Source organism: Osmerus eperlanus, chromosome 1 (genome assembly GCF_963692335.1).
Source record: "Osmerus eperlanus chromosome 1, fOsmEpe2.1, whole genome shotgun sequence".
Taxonomy (NCBI): Eukaryota; Metazoa; Chordata; class Actinopteri; order Osmeriformes; family Osmeridae; genus Osmerus; species Osmerus eperlanus.
In genome coordinates this window covers 15,884,579-15,904,704 of record NC_085018.1, presented here as the reverse complement: position 1 = coordinate 15,904,704, position 20,126 = coordinate 15,884,579, and the positions used below count along the sequence as shown (strand labels likewise).

At 44.0% G+C, this 20,126-nt stretch overlaps 1 protein-coding gene across 8 annotated transcripts in view; it reads left to right on the top strand.

Moving 5' to 3' along the window:
• foxp1b (forkhead box P1b) overlaps positions 1-20,126 on the top strand; it is a 131,587-nt gene that overhangs the window by 62,859 nt on the left and 48,602 nt on the right. For 7 of the 8 annotated variants that reach the window (XM_062463561.1, XM_062463578.1, XM_062463536.1 and 4 more), the window contains one exon: positions 17,130-17,261. In XM_062463561.1, the coding sequence (XP_062319545.1) occupies positions 17,130-17,261 (132 nt within the window). Of the gene's footprint in view, positions 1-16,778; positions 16,825-17,129; positions 17,262-20,126 lie in introns of those variants that run through there. The other variant, XM_062463586.1, reaches the window with a different exon arrangement.

The following is a 20,126-nucleotide window of genomic DNA, read 5'->3' as shown; positions in this document are numbered from 1 at the left end:
AATTACAAAACAAGAGAAGAAAACGACACTTGTCACTGAAAACTTCATCACTGTTTTTGTAAAGGCCTAAGCCTCACGCAATTTCATCATATTGCTTTTTGAGCACAGTTAATTGTTGCAGTTCCTATTTTCTCCCAGGAACAGATCAGTTTAGACTGGTGATGATTCTAAAGCGTTGTTATTGTAAGAGATGTGCGTGAGGAGTTTGAGAGGCAAACCACACGGCACCTCACCATTGTCTCGTGGACAAGTTCCAAGATGGCCGCCTTGTGAACTCATGAATCCATGTTGTTGAGTCCACTTCCAGTGGGTCCCTCTGAGCCTGCAAGAAGAGCAATGAAGTGCATGCCTCACGTGTGCATACCCCAGAGTTTAAAATAGTTGACTGTTCTATGGGTTGACATCCTGTTTACTCCCCCTCCCTGCCCTGCGCTCTGTGGGCAGAGGGGATCAGAAGAGTTGTTTGACAATGAAGTAATCAGAGAGCCTCTTTAACCCCCCCCCTACAACCCCCTCCCTCAACCCCACACCCCCCATGTTCCAACAATACTGGATCGCTCCAAGGTAAGAGACTGTGCTGCAGTTTGGCTCCCATCTCAACCCAGCCACATGAAAAGAACCAGTGGGGATAATGGATTTCAGGTCAAACGGTCACTGCCTGGAAAAGATGTTGAGGAGTGGTGGAGATGAGGGAGGGGGTGGGGGAGGGGGAGGGGTTGAGAGAGAGTAATCTGGTGAAAGGTGTATTGTTTGTATAGTTTCACATCCTATATTTATCAGGCTGATGTAGTGGGTGTGGGCGTGCACATGTGTGTGGGTGTTATTTCGACATGCCTTTGCTTGAATGTTTGTGTGTGTCCCAGATAAGGAGCCCTACAGGAGTGCCTCCTATGAAAACGATGCGACTCTGCATGCTGGTAGCATTAGGAAGCATGAAGTGGCTTCCATTGTGTGGCACCCGGATGGTCTTTGATGGCCGTGCCTGTGTGTTTGTGCAGGAGAGGGAACTCTAAACTTGGAGCAGGTGTCTGGAGCAGCTGGCGTGGCGAGGCAGGCAGGGAAACACGTCCGTGTTGCTTTAGTATTAGATGGCATATTGAGACAGATAAAGCATCCAATGGACTTTTGACTAATGCATCTCTGATGTTTTATTTAAAGTCATACCTACACCCCCCCCCCCCCCCCCCCCCCCCCCAGTATTGAAGACACACATCACTCACAGATGTACATCACATCACAGACAGGCAAGTGTGTGCACACCCAGACACACACACAAACGCAGTCTAATGTTGATCTGTTTAGTCAAGCAGCTTGTGTGTTTAGCGTTGTAAATAAGTAACCGTTTTAACAGGGCCTCAGGAGACTGGGATGGGAAAGTACAGGCCCAAACATGACTGGTTTTAATAGCCATTGTCAAAACACAACTTGAGTAAAACACCATATTTCATGGTCAGGAATGTTTACATATCGTTGAATAATAATGCCTTTTTAGGAGAAGATATTTTTGTAGGATGGCCAATTTGACCTAATTTATTAGGGATAAAGTTAAAGATGCACAATACCTCCTGGGAAAACATTCAAGCACAGTGCTTATGCATTTTTAATGAGAGTTCTACTTTAAAAACTTCATAGAATTAATATGTATCAGGAAAGTATTCCTTACACTGAAAACTTCTGGGTAATTAATATTCATAGGCTGTGCTTGTTAACACCCCCAATGCAAGTGCAATGTAGATCCAATTAACATAGAATGGGCCCTAAGGAATTGTGCAGATAAGGGTTAAACGAGCTATTGAAATTGAAACTGGGACTTTCTCCCATTAAAGCACTTATTTGTTCCAATAAAGCCCTAATCCTTGTTGCTGCACCCACCTCTGATATAGGCATCTAGGATGCTCAAGAGCTCTGCTCTTGGTTTAGGGTTTGCATGCCACAAAATGGCTCAGTTTACACACAGATGGTTTACATGGCACATGCTATGTGTACAGCAAGAGTGTGTCTGTTTCCAGTGGATGTGTTGGGGGGGTTAGGGGCAGGAGTCACTGATAGACAGGGGCTAATGTGAAAATGCTGTATTGAAAGCCTGATATATCTTATTCATAATCTACCCACACCCTGTAGATAATAGATGTCAGGGCTGGTTCCCTGTGTCAGCCTGTGAGTCCAGGCCAGGCTGGGCTGACAGAGTGGGAAGAGCCACAGACTCAAAGGAGAGCAAAGCGATGTGCAAGTGAAACAAACAGGTTTTTACCGCCTGGAGTCTGTGAGCACGCAGGTCTCAGATATCGCTCCCCAGAGCATCTTGTGAAGCATGCGCCCGCTGCGCCTCTCCTCGGCGCCTCTCCTCTGCGCTCCAGTAAGGCTCTGAACAGGTTATGCGCCTGATAGGATGAAGTGATGATGAAGGTGCTTGAGCACAACCAGAGGGATGCCACTCTGTGGCTGTTTGTTCCCATCCCTGTCCCAATTCATCAGCCCTCTCTGTCAACAGCAGTCAACAGGAGAGGTGTGACCTTTGAACCTGTGTGGATAGCGAAGATGCATCTGTTTGTTGTGAAGTCGTTCAAGCACTTGCACTGCATCTCTACGATTACAATACTCCCAGCGCACCCTTGCTGGGACAGAGCTGCGATAGGATAGACTATAAAACACTGAATATGGACAGGAAGTCTGTTTCATTGAGCACAGTCACTATAGAGGGTGGTGGAGACATGACCTTGTTGTTTTATATGCTGGCTGGAAGAGGTGGAAGGGAGATCCCTTCAGAGGACAAAAATGGTAATTGAAATACAGATGCGAAAACAATAATACATTTTATAGTTGAGGGGGGAAAAATGATACAGTCCACGACTGACAGCTAATATTAAATGACACACTCTACCAAAGTAAGTACAGTATATGTGGACCCTGTCTGTACCTTCAGAGTGAATTCGATTATTTGACGTGTGTTCTCCCATCAGAGTGTGTATCAGTGATTAATAATGACCCAGAGCATTCAGGAGTGACGTGGCCTCTATTTGAGAGAAAAATGGCCAGGCCAACATGTGCAAATGAATAGCTGTATACCATTTAGAGAATGATATGCTGCTTCTATGATAGCATGGCTCCTCATAAATAAAAGTGATGGCACTCTGGCATCCTGTGAATGACGTGCGCAATAAATACTGAACCAGGAACAGCCCTCGCGTAAATCCTCACTCGCTCTTTGCCTCTCTCTGTAAAAAAAAAAAAAAAGGATATATATTATTAAAATGGAACAATAAAAACAAATGTTTTCTCCACTGTTGGAAGGCAGGGGGCTCTGTGGAGCATGGGGTGTGTGTTGCCGTCTTGCTGTGGGTTTCAATGCTCTGTTGTTATTTGCTTGTTTACAATCTCTGACATGATGTAATGGGATGGCTGTGAAAGCGTCGCTTTACTGTGTACTAGCCAGTAAATGGCACAGAAAATAAGAAAGGCTCATATGCTTTCCTCCTTTATTTTCTTCCTCCCTTGGTCTCTGTTTGCCTCTGAATTGTGAATATGTTCTACATTTGACTATGGGGACACGAGCCTTGAATATAAGTAACTGTTTCTTGCATTAGGTACTCCCTGGAGGTAGAGGGAAAATATCATGACCCTGCATGAAATGCGAATGTGAAATCTAGCAGAAAGAAATATTTATGACCATTTTCTGCTTGATTAGAGCTGGATGACATTGGTATACAGCGACTGGACAAAAGGCTGTGTTGCTTCTGGGCATAGGACTTAAAAGAGTTGTTTTGATAGGCCTGTGTTTGTCTGTCTTTTTGTCTCTTTCTGGTTGGCTGACTGGCTGACTGGCTACTCTAGCATGGAAATGTCAGTGTATGTCCAATAGAAGTACTCTGGGAGGTAGACAGAAAGACCAAACAGGCTTCTTCACTGCCACCATGCTGAACACTGATATAGACAGACAGCTTTATAGCATCTTTACCACAGCCCAGCTACACCCAACAGGAACTGGGTAGGTTACTTCTCTATAGTGTACTAGTACTAGTGCACTGCGTGTAGAGTATACTTTGTACGTCCAGAGTCCAAAGCTTGTTTAATATTATCAAACTGTATTTTTGTCATGCATTTAGGGTCAACATAAACATTAGCCATCCAAGACTAAAGGGCTTTGAAATGTATAATGCAGCTGTATGGAAATGTGCCATGCGTAAGCCATAGTGTTTCATGTAATTTGTGTGTGCAGATGCTGCCAGTACCCTTCATATGCATACATATTCCTGAAACGCATACTTCTGCTACTGTGTTAATGTGTGTATTTCAGTGTGTGTGGTGTGTGTGAGAGCGACCGAGTAATTTCCCTAATGTCTCCACTTATCGGCACAACTTCCTATCGTATAACAGTCCCCACTATACCACTTGTGTAATATTTTTTTATAATTATGCACATGGCAATTTTTTCTTTTTTTTCTTTTGTGGCGTCGGGGATAAACAGTAATTGTTGGAGCTTGCAGCCGGCTAATCCATGTTGTGGCATATCATGATAAGTGGCATATCAACATGTAAATAATCTGTTACTTACTGTATTGATGCAATTGTCTTTCCGGAACAAGCAACCTTCCCTGGCAACTGCTTGATTGTGTCTAGATTGGGCATACGACTGGGGAGATGCCAGAGCTCTTAGAGCCATTTCCTACGTATCAGAGAGGAACAAAATTGAGAGTATGATTAATTTTTCAATTTCTCTCTGCGGATATCTAATAATTGTGCCCATAGATAGCCAAGGGCCCTTATTAAACATTAACATGCAGAAAGAAAGTTAGAATCAGAAAGATGGTATTTTGGATTGAATAATGTAAAATATCTGTAGGGCAACAGAGGAGAAGCAAACTAGTCCAGGTTTATTCTTCTAATGTTTTCCACCATCGTGGCTGCTCCTAATTACTGGGCTCTTATCTGCACACTCGACACTATATTTATTTTTTCTCATTGGGAAATGCAAATCCCTTCACCTTTTAAAATGTGCGTACATGTGAGTAATGTTTTTTAAAGAAATTATTTGAAATGTCACTTGTAGTCAGTGTCAGTGTTTTTAATTGGAATGAAAGTTTGGCAGACAAACCCTTCTTTTTCTTTTTTTATTCTTTAAGTATTGATAATTAATCAAAATCTGTGTCTAACATATGAATGCTGGGATCCTGGATGTCTTAAAGGGAATGTGCAATGTGGAACATCTTCTTCATCAGGATACATAGGTTTTTCAGTTCCCCCTGTTGAGGGGCGCTGTGCCTTTAAGAAGATGAAATAGTGAGGATCCACCTGGAGTTCTTCTTTCGCTCTGTGCTGTCTTCATCACTTTGCTCTCTTTCTCATAATATCATCTTCATCTTAGATAGCTGTGGCACAGGGGAACTGCATTTGTTGATCAAATTTGGCTCGGCTAACACTGCCGTCTCCTCCCCTGAAGTGAGGGGATGTGCCTGGAATGCGTGGCTGAGCCGAGCCGTGGCACAGTGATTGATTGATTCTGCCTGTCACAGGACAAGATAACTGCATCAGTAAATACTCTGTACTGCTCAGCTCCCTACCCCCAGCACAATCACTATCAGGGCCAGCACTGGGCCACGGCGCACGCATGTTGGGAATTCATTGCCAGACTTGTACTGCAGCAGTGAGCTCCCTCTGTGTTTAGACCGTACTTAACTAGCCTAAACCAGGGTTTTGATAGTAATCAGTACTGCCAATTGAACAGTCGGTCATACTGTGCCAGGAGATTCAGCAGTTCTGAGGGGATTTCTGACCAAAAGGTTTCTTTGTCTTTTGGATGCCTCTCTTCCAAACTGGTGTTTAGCTTGTGAGCTCATCTTGGGTTCTCTTCAAAACATCCTCATTTGAGATAGAACACACATGGCCAATCCAATCTATCTACTGTATCTCTATCTCAGATTGGTTTTGTGCTCTCATTCTTAGCACTCAAACCCAATGAAAACAAGAAATGGTGTTCTTATCTTTTGAGTGAAATCAAGATAGGCGTAGGAGCCGGTGAGTTATTTGTGCTTGATTTAGTGGGGAAAAAAGAGACAGGGAAGGGACACCCATCTCATGTTACAGCTCACTATGAGTGAGAGGGCGGCGGTGTGTGTGTGTGTGTGTTTTGGGGGCTGGTGCTTTTAATCATGAGAGGCCTGTGTTTCTAATGTAAAAGTGTCAAAGATGTGCCAGAGTCTGGAGTGAGTGAAATCCGGTGGAGTGCTGTGTTAAATTGAAAAAGGGGCCTGTGGGATTTGAGGTTGAGGGGACTTGGAACCTTGTGTGTCGCCGCTGCCTGCTAGAGTATCACACGGTACTCTCTACCCTGCTTGCTTCTGCTGTATGTTCTCTCCTACTGACGGACAGGTCTACACAGCCAACACTGCCTGGACCTGCAGCCAATACTTGTAAATGTCTAACTAGTGTTCTGTGACGCTAAACTATGGATCTAACACCATGAAAACCTTTTAAATTAGAGTCTTTAGAAGGTTTCAAGACTCGTCATCTCACAAATGAATGCATGCTCGGCCTTCCTCTGTGCCTGTGCTTGCCCTCCTAGCTGCATGCCCCGCCTCAAGCACCAATGCCTCATGTATCCCAGCAGCCTCCCTGGCTGGAGTGAGCAGGATCACTTCCTGGCAGGTGCACTGTGGGGAGCCACAGCTCCTGGCTTTTTGCTGACTCGTCATCAAGAAGGAGAAAGAGAGAGAGAGAGAGAGAGAGAGGGGGGAGAGGGGGGGGGAGAGAAAGCATATAAACTAGAAGCAAAAAATAGAAGTTTATACACAATTGTGTGTGTGTGAGCCGTCTATTTTAACCACCTGAGCTCCAGCCAAAAAGCTGGTTTATCCCCATATTTCAAACAGATGTGGAGGAGAGTAAGACGTGCCTTACACGAGTCCCACAACCAAAATAATTATCTTTACAGCTGGATGTTTACAAAGTGTTTATGTGATAAACTGCAATGTGTCTCATAGAGGCGGCTTTCATGTGTTAAACACGATAAATGCCTCTATCTATTAATAGTTAGACGCCTTAGAGAGTCCTGTTTAACTGTGTTAGTGTGCTAAGTCGAATCATTATGAATACCCTTTGCGAAATAACGTCCAAATGTTGAGTCGAAGGTTTCTGTGCCACTCACCCCCTCTCTCCCCACCTTCTCTCCCCCACCCTCTCCTTCACCTGGCCAGTGTGAGTCATGAGAGAAAACATGCAGGCAGGAGTGGGTGTGTTTCGTTGAGAAGCAGATTTGAAAAGAAGGCCTGTAGCCATGGGGCAGCAGCACTGTCTTAACTTGTCCCCCTGCCAGAGCCTAAGCATAGCCAGCTGCTCCTGGATGAATTAAGTGATTTTCAAAAAAATGATAAGGAATCACATGTAGTTCAGGCACCTTTTGTTTATTAATTACACGTATGTACTGTAAACAGTGCTTTTCCATAGTACAGTTGGAGGGTTGTTAAGGTGTGTATCTGATTTGCACATTTTTGCAGGAATTGATATTTAAATGGTGTGAATTGAAGTGTGTTGCTGTGGTTTGTATGGACATTTGAATCCCTTATGAATAAAGAAGTAAATTAATAAAAAAAACAGGTAATTATGCTGAACCAGTAAATGAATGAACTAGTGACCTCCAACTGTAATTTATTTTATGGATACTTTTTATTTACTACCCGTTTTGATATGTGTTTTGTTACTTTCTATTAGCTTTTTTTATGTAATTAATTGGCTATTTAAAAAAGGAAATTTGCTTCAAACAAGTAGGATATCTGTGTCTGTTCCATTTACAGCCAGAGCAATTATGCTTGGCAGCATCACTTGATAGAATGATGTCAGATCCTGGAATGAGAGCAAAGAGTGTACTGTCTCTAGAGGAATACCTACAGTATCTGTTAGTCCTCCCTCATTTCCAGAAACAACCAAACCAAACAAGTTTTTACACTTTTCTAGGTGGCCTGGGCTCTCAACAGCAAACCAAAAGTATGCAAATTGGATGAGCCGAAAGACTTTAAGCAGCTGTCGGTGATTCATAAATAGCTTTGTTATGCTAGTGTCTGCAGTGTGTCTAGATTGTACCCTCACAGACAGATATGTAGCGGTCAGTAAATGTGGCCATAGACAGCACTGTGTTGAGGCTTTACCCTGGCGATGACATTCACTACTTTACATGTAAATTCTCTGGTGATTCACCTCTAAGTGAACCCATTGAGAGTGATTCTGGCACTAGCCTAAAGACAGAGGTGTGTTTTTATGACTAGGTGAGGTACGTCCTCTCAAAGGCCCTCAAGCACTGGATCTCTATACCCTCCCCTTTAATCACTGTATCCCTCAGTCTCATAAACTCCATGAGCTGTGTATGGGTGTGTGTATGAGTGTGTCCTTCCTGTTTCTCGTTTTTAAACTTAATCAGCAAAAATAAAAGCCGTTGTAAGCTGGCTCATATTAAAGAGGTGATTATTGGTAATAAATACTTTTTTATACATACTTATTACAGAGGCAGTTTTCTTGTGCGGTTAATGAGAGTAATTTGATTTGGTTGAGCGATTACAGTTCCCAAGAATTAATGCGGCAATCCCATTCCAAGATAGAGCGAGATCTAAGATTCTTCACAGGTCGTGTGCTGCTAGATGCACCCCTCTCACATAGCAGCTAATGGAGTTGAACAGCAGTCTGTCATTTCCCGCCCGGTCCCCCTGCTCTATAGCCCGCATGCCCTTGGTTCCTGCAGTGCTTGTTGTTTGGGCCGCTTCTGTCTGCTTTTCACTTTAGATTTCTCTCATTCTCGCCACTTCCTCAGTGTTTCTCTTTTCATGTCATAGAACAATACGAGGATGCACGGACATAGCGAGGCGTTATAAACGCTAACATCAGGATGCGTTTACCTTTAGTTCAGTTCCATTAAGGGTGATTTAAGGAGGTTGGTTTTTTTGTGTCTCAGTTGGTGTTGTTTAATATTTCCATCACATGTTTATGCAAGGCCTTTAAGCTTCGCACATAACTTAGTTTGCGTTGAGATCATCTTCTCCTGCGATGTTTATTGAAGCCTGCAGCTCAGGATGTCTGCCCAGCGCTGAAGGTGGCTCCGCCAGATTGAAGCTGGCCAATTCAGTTGATGTGCTCCGCTCTGCATGCTAATCACACAGATGTTGTGTTGAAAGTGCTTACACTAACAGGAGTTTTCCCCATGACTTGTTAATGTACTGACACCCGTCCAAACTGAACTGGGAAGTCTGAACTGGGAGTTGAGCCCGTACTGTGTTCTGTACACACTGGGGTGTGAGTATAATCCCAGATCAACATGAAGAGAAACCTCCTCACTCACATCTGCATCCTTTGACAGCATTCTGTACCATGATGCATTTCAGTCCAGTCTGGCTTGTGAGGTGATATGTCTAGACCCAGCCTGGAGATTACTCTAGTTTATGGCAAAAGCAATCCGATTTTTTTCCTCTCTTTCTCTCTCTCTCCTCCCTTCTTTTATTTCTGGCTCTGTGGGATCATATTACCCATCTTGGAATGACTTCAACAGAGACACTGCTATTCCCAGGGAGCTACCTCCCCTCTGCAACTCAATCCATAGCCATGGCCAATTGGTCTCCCAGTGATTTATAGAAATATTCTCCCTCAGAGTATCTCTAACTCCCACCACACTGGGAATCGTCCTCCAGCACCTCCACTACAGTGGCTGTCTGAGCCAGGTCAGGACGAGACAGCCATGGCCAGACCATCAGTGTAGTCCTGATGTGAGCCTTTAATATGATGTTTGATGAGTGTACGGCAGACCGAGGCTTAAACGCCAGAGCAGAGCAGAGTAACATTTCTTGTCATGTGATTTGTCTGCATTTTCCCTTTGAAACCATCAGGGATCGTGTACATCTCCTGAGGCAGACACCATGACAAATCCTCGCCCTAAGGCCCGTGCGGCGCTGCCAGCCATTGTTGGCAGGCAACAGCAGCCTCCCTTTTTCAGCTGAACTGATTGGTGACATCATATCATTGCCCTTCAAGGACAGTAAAGCAACGTACAGTACAGTAGCAATCCTTATAGCAGAAGGATTCCACTGGAGTCTGACAACCAATCCACAGACTGAGCAGTGCCCTGAACAGTCACAGCGCAAACATGTTCATATGAACTAGCTCATGTCGGCTTAAACTCTGTTGTTTTTCAAGCAGTTTTGGGCAGATTATAGCAGATTATAATGCAGAGAATCTACATTTAGTGCAACAAAAATCTGAGAAAGACATGAATTTAGTATAGCCTGTGAGTCTCATGTGTATTGATTATATCAAATCTAACGTCAAGCCAGCAGAGCTAGGAAAGGACTTCTAAACGGCTTAATTCTCACTCGATAATTCTCCCAGAATCCTCCTTGTTTTATGCTGGGTTTTGGAGGCACCCTTTACCCACGCATTACACTCAGTACCACCTGATGCAACACCTCCCACAAAGATGCAACACTAAGAAGCCCAGTTTGTCAAAGCATCGTAGACACGGAATGGAAATGGAAAGCTCAGTGCAGTTATATGGGCGTCCCCCAGACACATGTTGGGAAGGAAAAGAAAGGGCAGAGAGAGGGGCGGTCCACATCTGCCCCACATTGTTCCCTGCCCTCTGATTTCCTTCATTCCTTTTTTTCTTCTAAATTGTTTAAATCTATCAAAATGTTCAATGTCTCTCGCGGTTCTATCTGAATGAAAAGCAAGGCCTCGACTGGTTTGCCTGCCTGTGACCTGCCTTCAGGGGCGCTATTGAGCGGCGTAGCTGGAGCAGAATGCCGGGTGGTTAGCATGGGAGAGAGAGTGACACGCCACCGTGCACTGATAGACTTCTCAGTGAAGTGGATTAAATCAGCATCAGGCTAGTGGAGCTGATTACCCGAATATGAAAATGCAGTATCTTAATGGTACATATTTTTTATGAAGCAGCCCAGTTGCCTTTCATTTTGTGGCTAATATGTCTATTCTTATGAGTCATTTACTTCTTTAATTACCTTTAGCAGCAGATGCACAATGGTGTATTAATGTGAACGATTTTTACTGCCAATTTATCATACAGAGCCTGTGAAGTTGAAAGGCGTAATTGAGGTGGAAGAACGGCTCATGAGGGAAACAATATTTAGTTGACAGCTTCCCTTGTACTCTGGGAGGGTGTTTATGATTTTACACCGCACTAAAGAAGTAATAAACACAATATTAATTTAATAACTGCTGAATGGATGTCGGAGACAGAAATGCCTTCACAGGGACATTTGCTCTTTTATTGAATCATGATAAGAAGTTGTTTGCTATAATCAGGCAGCACCTTGTGTGTGTGTCTGTATATGCCATTATGTGTGTGTATGTGTGTGTGTGTCTTTGTTGGGGACTGTTTGGTCTGCGGCATGAGTGTGGTTCCTCGTGTGTATTTTTGATACAGGGCTCTCTCAATAGAGGCCTTCTTTTCCCATCTGTTGTTAAGCCGCTGGCTAAGCAAGGCTGGAGAATCCAAACAAACGAGGAGCACACAGCAAACGGAAGCTGTCAGGCCTGCATAGCAGAGCTGACCTCTCCAGGCTGGGGGTCACACCCCCGTACCAGGCTCCGAGCGCCCCCACCGCCTGCTGGGGCACTGTTTACTCTCCCCCTTGCGCCTCTCCGTGCCCCCTCTCCTCCCTCCCTTCTCCACTCCCCCCCACCCCCTTTCCTCCTCGGCCTCCCCGTACTCCCTCTCTTCATCAGTGCTCCACCGCCCCTCCTCTATCCACATGCACAGTTCCCAACTTGTCTCCCCCCTTGTTTTTCTTTCCCTCTTTTTCTTTCCTTTCTCTCAAACGTTTGTCAAGGCATTGCATTACCTGTTATGGGTGGAACAAACAAAACTACATTTTTATTGAAGTCAGCTAGCATCTTATGTAAGTTCTTGCCATGTTTTATATTGTTTAACCATGGCAATTTGAAATGTTTAGTGTTGTCATAAATATTAATATATTGGTTGATAAGTGCAGAAAAGGAAGGGAATATAATGGCTTGAAGTGGATTTAAAGCATTGATTTATTTATGTATTCTACAGGAATTAGTTTGGAAATCTAAACATGGGTTAGAGAGTGTTATTTTGAGGACCTGTAATGTGTGAGGTTTGAACATCGGGGCCTGTTTTCCATGTGGAGAGGCTTTTTGGAAATGGCATTAATTATATACTTACTGGGAAACCAGCCTTTTCCTACTTTGCATTGCAGATACCGGCCATAACACTGAAAAAAGCCAAGAAAAAACGCAATTAATATAAATAGACATGATCCCCCCTCCTGCTTATCCGCTAACACGATTAAGAACGTCCACCAAATAATATGCATTTCTATTAAAATGACAGTTATTGTAAATGAATACTATAACTACAGTATATGTTTGCACACTCAAGTCCCCTCTAACCCTGTACTCTTGCCTCTCCTATCACTACTACTGAATAACGAGTATGAGTCATTTCCCCAGCTTCAATACGTTCCAGGCAGCCTTACAAACGCCTGTGTAATGAGTGCTATTAAAGGTTGTCTGTCTGTGGGACAGAGTGAGCCCTCTGTGCCACCACACCAGGAGGAGCCAGAGAGAGTCAGGGAGGTGGCTGGGCTGGGCCTAGCGCTGGCTCCTCCGTTTCATTAAAACACAGTGGGGCCGGTCAGGCCCATAAATGTCAGGTGAGTTTGAGGTGTGTGCTCACTCAGAAAGTCAAGTAGATAACCTTGACATTTAGGCCATCGCCGTGTAAAACCCGCCGAGGCCCCAGAGAGGGAGCTGTAGGAGCAGGGAGGCCTGTCTGCAGATCAGGACTACATTAAGAGCTAACCTGTTAGCCGTGTTGTTGCTGGCTGGCTGAGGGCCTAGGTCTCCTGTCTAATAAACTCTAACCACTGAGTAAACACCTGAACACTCTCTCTTTATTTCTCCACCTGTGTCTCTTTCCCTCTCCCTTTCTCACAAAGTTGAAGCGGACACACACACCCACTCCTCTCTCCAGTCTTCCCAATGGCCGCAGGGATCCCGTTACACCTGCGCGCACATCTTCTAGCAATTAGGAGCAATTTGTTTGAAACCATTACACATTCAAGGTCTTCCCTTGCTTTGGGATAGAGGACAACGGTGAGTCCGAGGAAATGAAGAGGGCTTCTCATGAAGGCCCTGAACAAACACACGGGGCCCTCAGTCCAGCTTCCAACCCAGCCACGCTTAATGACACCCTCATTTCCCATTTCCAGTCCTTCCTTCTTATCCCTCCTCCGCACGTTTTCTACTGTGGGACTGCCCATTTCGCTCTGTGTGCTGGTCTTCTCTCCTCTTAGCCTGCTTGTTTGGGTTCTGTCTACTGTTGAGTTGCAGTTAACGGGTTTGTTGTGTTTTGCCATTTACTCAAGGTCAGCTGAATTATGTAGAGAGAGATAAAGGTTGGCCTTGGTCACATGGCCAAAATGTGTGTACAGTACCGTAGCTCACTCCGTTTGTGGTGAAAGGTGCGAGGGAGGGAACCAAAGCACAGACTTGACTCAGTGGTAATTCTCTGAACAGGGATTTGTATGGTACCCAGAACTGGCTTTAACAGCAGGAAACTCAAAGCCTGTAAATAATCCACATGTGCAGAAGGCATATAAAGACATCCAGTACTTAGCCATTCCTTTATCATTGCTAGATAGCCCTGGGACATAAGAGCTGCTCCTGTCTTTTTCACAGTTTCTATTCACTAATATAGTGTGAAAGTAGATGCAGATAAGACATCTATTGTTTATTGTGGCAATCTCAGTTACATGGGGTAGGTGTGAACTTTGAACATATTTGAAATCGAAAAATTAAAGAGGATTGCAAATGACAAGGATACCAAATTGCATGTCTTTGTTGCTGATAAGACCTTGTCAGGCCCGGAGGGTGTTTTCTAATCAAAAGTACCTGAAGGGCTAACCCTGTGTGTGTGTGTGTGTGTGTGTGTGTGTGTGTGTGTGTGTGTGTGTGTGTGTGTGTGTGTGTGTGTGTGTGTGTGTGTGTGTGTGTGTGTGTGTGTGTGTGTGTGTGTGTGTGGGGGGGGGGGGGGTCGTATGTCTCTGTGTGTGTGTACAGTATCCGTGTGTATTGTGTACTCATCTGTGTGTTCTTTATCTCAGACTAAAACTCAGTTTTAAGTCTAGCACCAGCTTCAACTATAGGTACTGTTTCACTTTGTAGTTAAAAACAGAACCTCATTTGTGTGTGTCTTTGCATCATGAAAAGGGCAACTTCAGATTACTCTCTAAACACACCGTTTTTCTCTCGATCTCCAGATGCTTTGCCTATAGCAAGGCTGGCTTCTGCTGCCTCTGTAACCTAGTCATCTGTTACCATTATCCATCTTTGAACTGTTTTTGTATCTGATCAGTTCCACCTAATATGTCTCTTGATTTGCGCTATTGTAGTGCCTAGACAACATGCTGTTCTCCTCATCTGTCTGGGCTTTAGATGCTCGTGCCTGTCATCCTTTGGCAGTTTATCGCAGGCGTCTGGAGCTGCTTTTAGACTTGTACGTCTATCAAGCCCCAGTACCTTTGAATAGGAGATCAAAAGGAGATGAATTCCAGGGAAGGAGGGGAGAGAGACAAGAGAGTGGGGGGGGCAGAGAGAGAGAGAGAGAGAGAGAGAGAGAGAGAGAGAGAGAGAGAGAGAGAGAGGAGGGAGGGAGGGAGGGAGGGAGGGAGGGAGGGAGGGAGGGAGGGAGGGAGGAGAGAGAGAGAGAGAGAGAGAGAGAGAGAGAGAGAGAGAGAGAGAGAGAGAGAGAGAGAGAGAGAGAGAGAGAGAGAGAGAGAGAGAGAGAGAGAGAGAGAGAGAAGGGGGCCTTGTGTGAAGATGGGAGAGGGAGCTGTGTAAACATCACAGTGACAGCTCACAATGGGTTATTTTAGCCCAGTGTTAGGCCTCTCCAAGGCAGCCATCTACAGTGGCCTTGTTAAACAACAAGCCATTCCTGAGTCTGGAGCAGAGCTCACCTCGGAGACACTCAGCAGAGGTTCGGAGCTGCTCGCCGCTTCATCTCATTATTTTTATAATGACAAAGTCTTTGACTCATCTTTGTGTGTTTCCCTTTTGAAACTGCATTTGTAAAGTCATCGGGGGAAAACAAATAGTCCCCACCGAATGAGTAATATGTGATTATTGTCCAACTGTACTGTGGCTTTCATTGATTTATCTTTCATGTGGGTTGAACTTACAAGACCCTACAAGAGAATACAGTGTTGCACTGTAGCTTTATGGTTGCTGCTTGTTTGTTGATTGATCACTGGGTAGGCTTGTTTCCACACTTCTTTTGTAGATGATTACAGTCAGCAAGCAAGGGCTTCCCAGAAGCCTATGTCTTCATCCATGACTGTTTCCAGTTCCTATCATATCCTGTTGACTCAAATATCCTGGTTCCTTCCAACACCCCAGTCAGTAAACCACCAGACAGTTCACACTCAAGGCATGTATGTGTCTCGACAAGCAAAACAAAGCTTTTGTTTGTTTATGAATGAACGTTCTGTACGACTCCTTTAGCAAAGCTAAGATAACCCTTTTTGTCATAACCCATGTCATAATCCCTTACTTATTGCATGCATAAGAACCATTGACCTCAAATATCTTAAAAATATTTTATCTTCAGTGAGTAGGTGTCAAGTTCTTGTAATTTATTCTATAAATGGCTTTTTTTGGTTAATTCTGTAATATTGTGTGGGGTTTCTTGTTTGTGTGGGAATTAATCTCACGCTCATTTGAAAAGATATAGATGTGTAGGTGTTGGGGCTTTCCCTTTTGAAAACAAGGTGCATGCAGTACAGTGCATGATGATAAAGATTTAACTTGAAAAGACAAGCGCACACTGTCTGTGTGAAAGACGAGAGCCATTGAGAGATTGAGAGGGAGAGAGAAAGGGGGGAAAGGGAGAAAGGGAGATATGAGTAGAAGGAAGGGAGAGAGAGCACATGTTTGTAAAGACGGGCTTAAACTATGAGTGGCCTTTCTGCAGCCTGTGGTCATATTCTTGCCTCATGATGTCATCCCACAGCCATGTTTTTTTAGAGGGTCAATACACAGACACAAACGCACACAGCTGTCCCAGCCTCTAAGACTAACTCCCCTCTCTCATCTCAGAACAACTATAAGGCTTTCCTACTGGCCTACCGATCCCCTCTTTCACCTTTTCCTCTTTTCTCTCTCTTCCTCTGTCCCTAGAACTATTTCATCATGCCTTCTTCATTTGAATATCTCACTTTCATGCAATCTCTCACACATCTCTCTCTGTCTGGTTCACACATCAATCTAACTTTCCACCATGAGCTTTCTCTGCGTTCTTTTTCATGTGCTTTTCTCTTGTTTAACGAATCGAATAACTTATCAAATAATTGACTAATGGAGGTTAACTCTGCTGTATGTGAGATGGGTTTGGATGTGCCCCCGACTGTTTGTTTTATTGTGGGAGTAATCGTCTGAGGAACATGGAAAGAATGAGCCGAGTTATTTACTCAGATGTTTTACTGGTGTAGGTGTGAGACTGGCAGATTTCTGTGGGAACACATGCTTGCTTTTCTTGGTATCACTGTCGTTTTCATGACCACTGTTTTTCCCAGCTTCCCTGGCTTTGTTTGTTCTGGATGGCATGTTTGATTATTTATCGTAAGGGAAAAGGGAGTAGCTGGAGCAATAAACATGTGACTGCACTGTTTTCCACTGAGAAGGCCGTGTCCTTTAACAGATATTTGGAGCTGCAATAAACCTTTTATTTGCCTTCTGGAAGCGGATGACAGAGAGAGAAAGCAGGATCAAAAAACACTGATGGCTGCCGCTCTAACTTCTCTGTTTACTGTACGTGCAGATTATCAACAGAAAATATTTTTTTCTGAACTGATGCTATTGATTCATCTTTTTTTATATCTGCTAATTTGTTTTGTCACCTGAATGTGGTTCCCTGTCCGCATCTTGGAGGAAACAATGTTAATTAGTTTGAGAGGAGCCAATATGGGTTCTAAATTGGTCAGTTTGTTATGTTATCTATCAGTGAACCAACAAAATATTGTCCAGAGTTCAAGCCATGTAGTAGAACGTAAAACGTTCACTGTTGTAGTTATTAATCTTTGTTTCACCATTTTTCATTCTGTTCTGTTTTTCAGGCACTCCAGGTAGCTCGCCAGATCCTCCTTCAACAACAACAGCAGCAGCAACAGCAACTACAGCAACTACAGCCTCAACAAAGCGCTGGTCTCAAATCGTCCAAAGCCAATGACAAGCACCAAAATCTGCAGGTACTTTTAGAATTCACTATGGTAATGTAGGCCATGTTCACATCACAGCTAGAGCCTAAAGCTTTTTTGCACTTATCATCTGGTACGTTTCATTCTTGATTCTCATGTTAAAATACTGGTTTTGAGTGGATCAATGATTCTAGAGATACCAACTTTCAAGAGTGTAATGAGCTTTTTGAAAATAATGTACCAGGCTTCCTCATAAACAGGAACTACTGCAGACAGAGAGTCTACTGTCTTATCATATTTGTGACTAGCAGAGGACTGTAGGTGTGGTCATATTTAACATCACAATCTGACACATTCATTGCATAAGACTGTGCATCAAAATGCAGAATAGCGTGTACCATGCAGAGTAAGTACAGTCCAAAATAATACAGATTGTCCAACTCCCAACTAAAAGTCTTGTTTAAAGTCGGCCTCTACTGAATGGGACCCATGTTTTTTCCGCCTGTAACCAGGCATAAGCTTAGGCAAAAGGGGCCAAGGCTGTTGGTAGAGTCTTGTTGAGGATAGATAGAGAGAGAGAGAGAGAGAGAGAGAGAGAGAGAGAGAGAGAGAGAGAGAGAGAGAGAGAGAGAGAGAGAGAGAGAAAAGAGAGAAAGAGAGAGAGTTAGACAGGGAGAAGGAAGGTGAGTGTCCCAGTCCTCCAGCAGATCTGAGCCTGTGGTGCAGGCACAAAGACTTCCCTGTTGTCCCTGTTCCCATCGTTTCATCTTACCTTCTATCGGAGGAGGGAGGGCTGAGTTCAAACCTTCTTCACCACTGGCAGCAGGGGGCGTCATCAAGCAGACCAGGTTGGGGGGGGGTGCCTCGGGGGGGGGAAAAGGGAATAGAAGAGAAAAGGGTGCTGAGGCTTTAATGTGTTTGTGAAAGAAGAATCAAGTCAAGCTATTTTGCTTCTTTTGAATGGGAACCACTCTCCAAATCTGATGCAATATTTACGTTAATTTCTGATCAGCCGTCTAAGCTATCCAAGATGCATATCTGTGTTTGAACAAGGCAGGGTTGTTTGTTTCAGTGTGAAATTGCAAACGACTTCAGGGCATATTTGGTAATTCATACGAAGGCCCTGTATGTGTGTGTATATATAATATTCAATCCCCCCTCTCCCATAGGGGGCCCTTTTTTAATGAGCTATTGTAGCGTCTAGGTCTAATGTCAGGTAGTGAAAGAGCCTCTTTGTTGTGCAGATGTCTTAGGAATAGCTCCAGAGGATGAAATATGACTGTGTTGACCTTTCAGTTGTGTGCATATTTGTCAGGATTCACAGAAGTTGAAAGGATCAAGCTAAACAGTTTCCCTAGTCAGGCTGGGAATTGTGCAGCAGGGGTCAACAGAGGAGGCCACACGGTGGATTCCAGTGTACAGCCAGTTGTTGGTACATACTGAAGTAGTAGACCACCTCCCCCAGACAAAGGCAAAATTAAAATTCTAATTTATTAATGTATACAGAGAGCTTGCCTAACCTGTCACTCAGCTACTGAAAAAAGAGCCGGCCCTTTCTCTCTCCCCTCCCCTGCCCAGTGATAGTGAGGAGCGCAGACTCACTGTAGTATCTGAACAACATCATGGTAAATTGCCTGCTCTGTAATGGTGGATGTTACATTGTGCTATTGTAGGTTGAAACCTAATGAAAAGCAACACGCACGTGTTTTTTAGTAGTTGTTCTCTGAATGACATACTCTACTAATTAAATACACCCCCTCTGTACCCACAAATGAATTAGATGCATTATGAATACATACTGTATGTGTGTGTGCACACGTGTGTGTGTGTGTGTGTGTGTGATCGGGTTGAGAGGAAGCAGAGTATCTTTTTTGTTTTGTGTGTCTGTGGTCTTGTAGTGGTGAACTAGCCATTTCACTCTCTCTCAAGGGTAGCAATTAGTGAAACACCAGACCATCCAATGCGTTTCTAATTCCTCAGTGAGGACCAGCCCATGCAGAGAAACTCTGGAAGACCCTTTCACGTGCAACACTGTTGTCCTACCCATAGCCTGAATTTGTCTTGAATTGGACTGGGTCATCAAAAGACATGAGACAACAATTATGAGCAGTGTAGTAAGCTGACATCCCATAAAAGCACCTGATCTGTAGAGCTGTCCTGGTTTGGGTTTCATTCATCTCAGCCATCTCCCCATTAGACACCGGAAGGCATGTAGGATCTCCCCTCATTTGGAGATGAGACTCACTCCAATATATTCGTATTCAAGTTGAAGAAAAAATAATGAAGCCCAGAATATCTGAGGCATCAAGAAAAAGTCACCTGCTTTAAAGACAAAGACAAAAAAGTCAGGCGAGCACAAGAATCCTTGATCAGCATTAAATGGCTATTGGTTTTATATGTTGAAAAGGGATCCTACCCCCTGTAAAAAAAAAAACATGTCGAAGATCCTTCATCTATATGCGTGTGGCTCAGAGGCGTTTAATCAGTCTGGATACACAGACAACAGCAATGCAGGCTGGAAAGCAGCTAAACATACTTGACTGGTCAAAAAGCAAGTAAATTACTGACAGAATGACACGTGTAATTAAAAGAGTCCGTGCCACTTTACCTCGTGCTTCACACCTACAGTGGTGCAGGAAAAGAGCAAGCAACTCCCACCCCGCTAATTACCATTATCACTGGAATGGTAGGGTTTGAGTCATTAGTTCCATGTGCATTTAATTAGAGGCAGGCTGAAATTGGATTTAACTTATTACTTTTTCATGGATCACTTTCTTGTCATCACTTCAAATTGGATTGCAGCCCCAGGTAACTAATTATGCCAGCCACAGGATCAGGAGTGGAGAAATAGGTAATTAGGAACAACACTGTTGGACCCTCACTGATAGTCCACTCGCACCACAGAGGGGGGAAAAA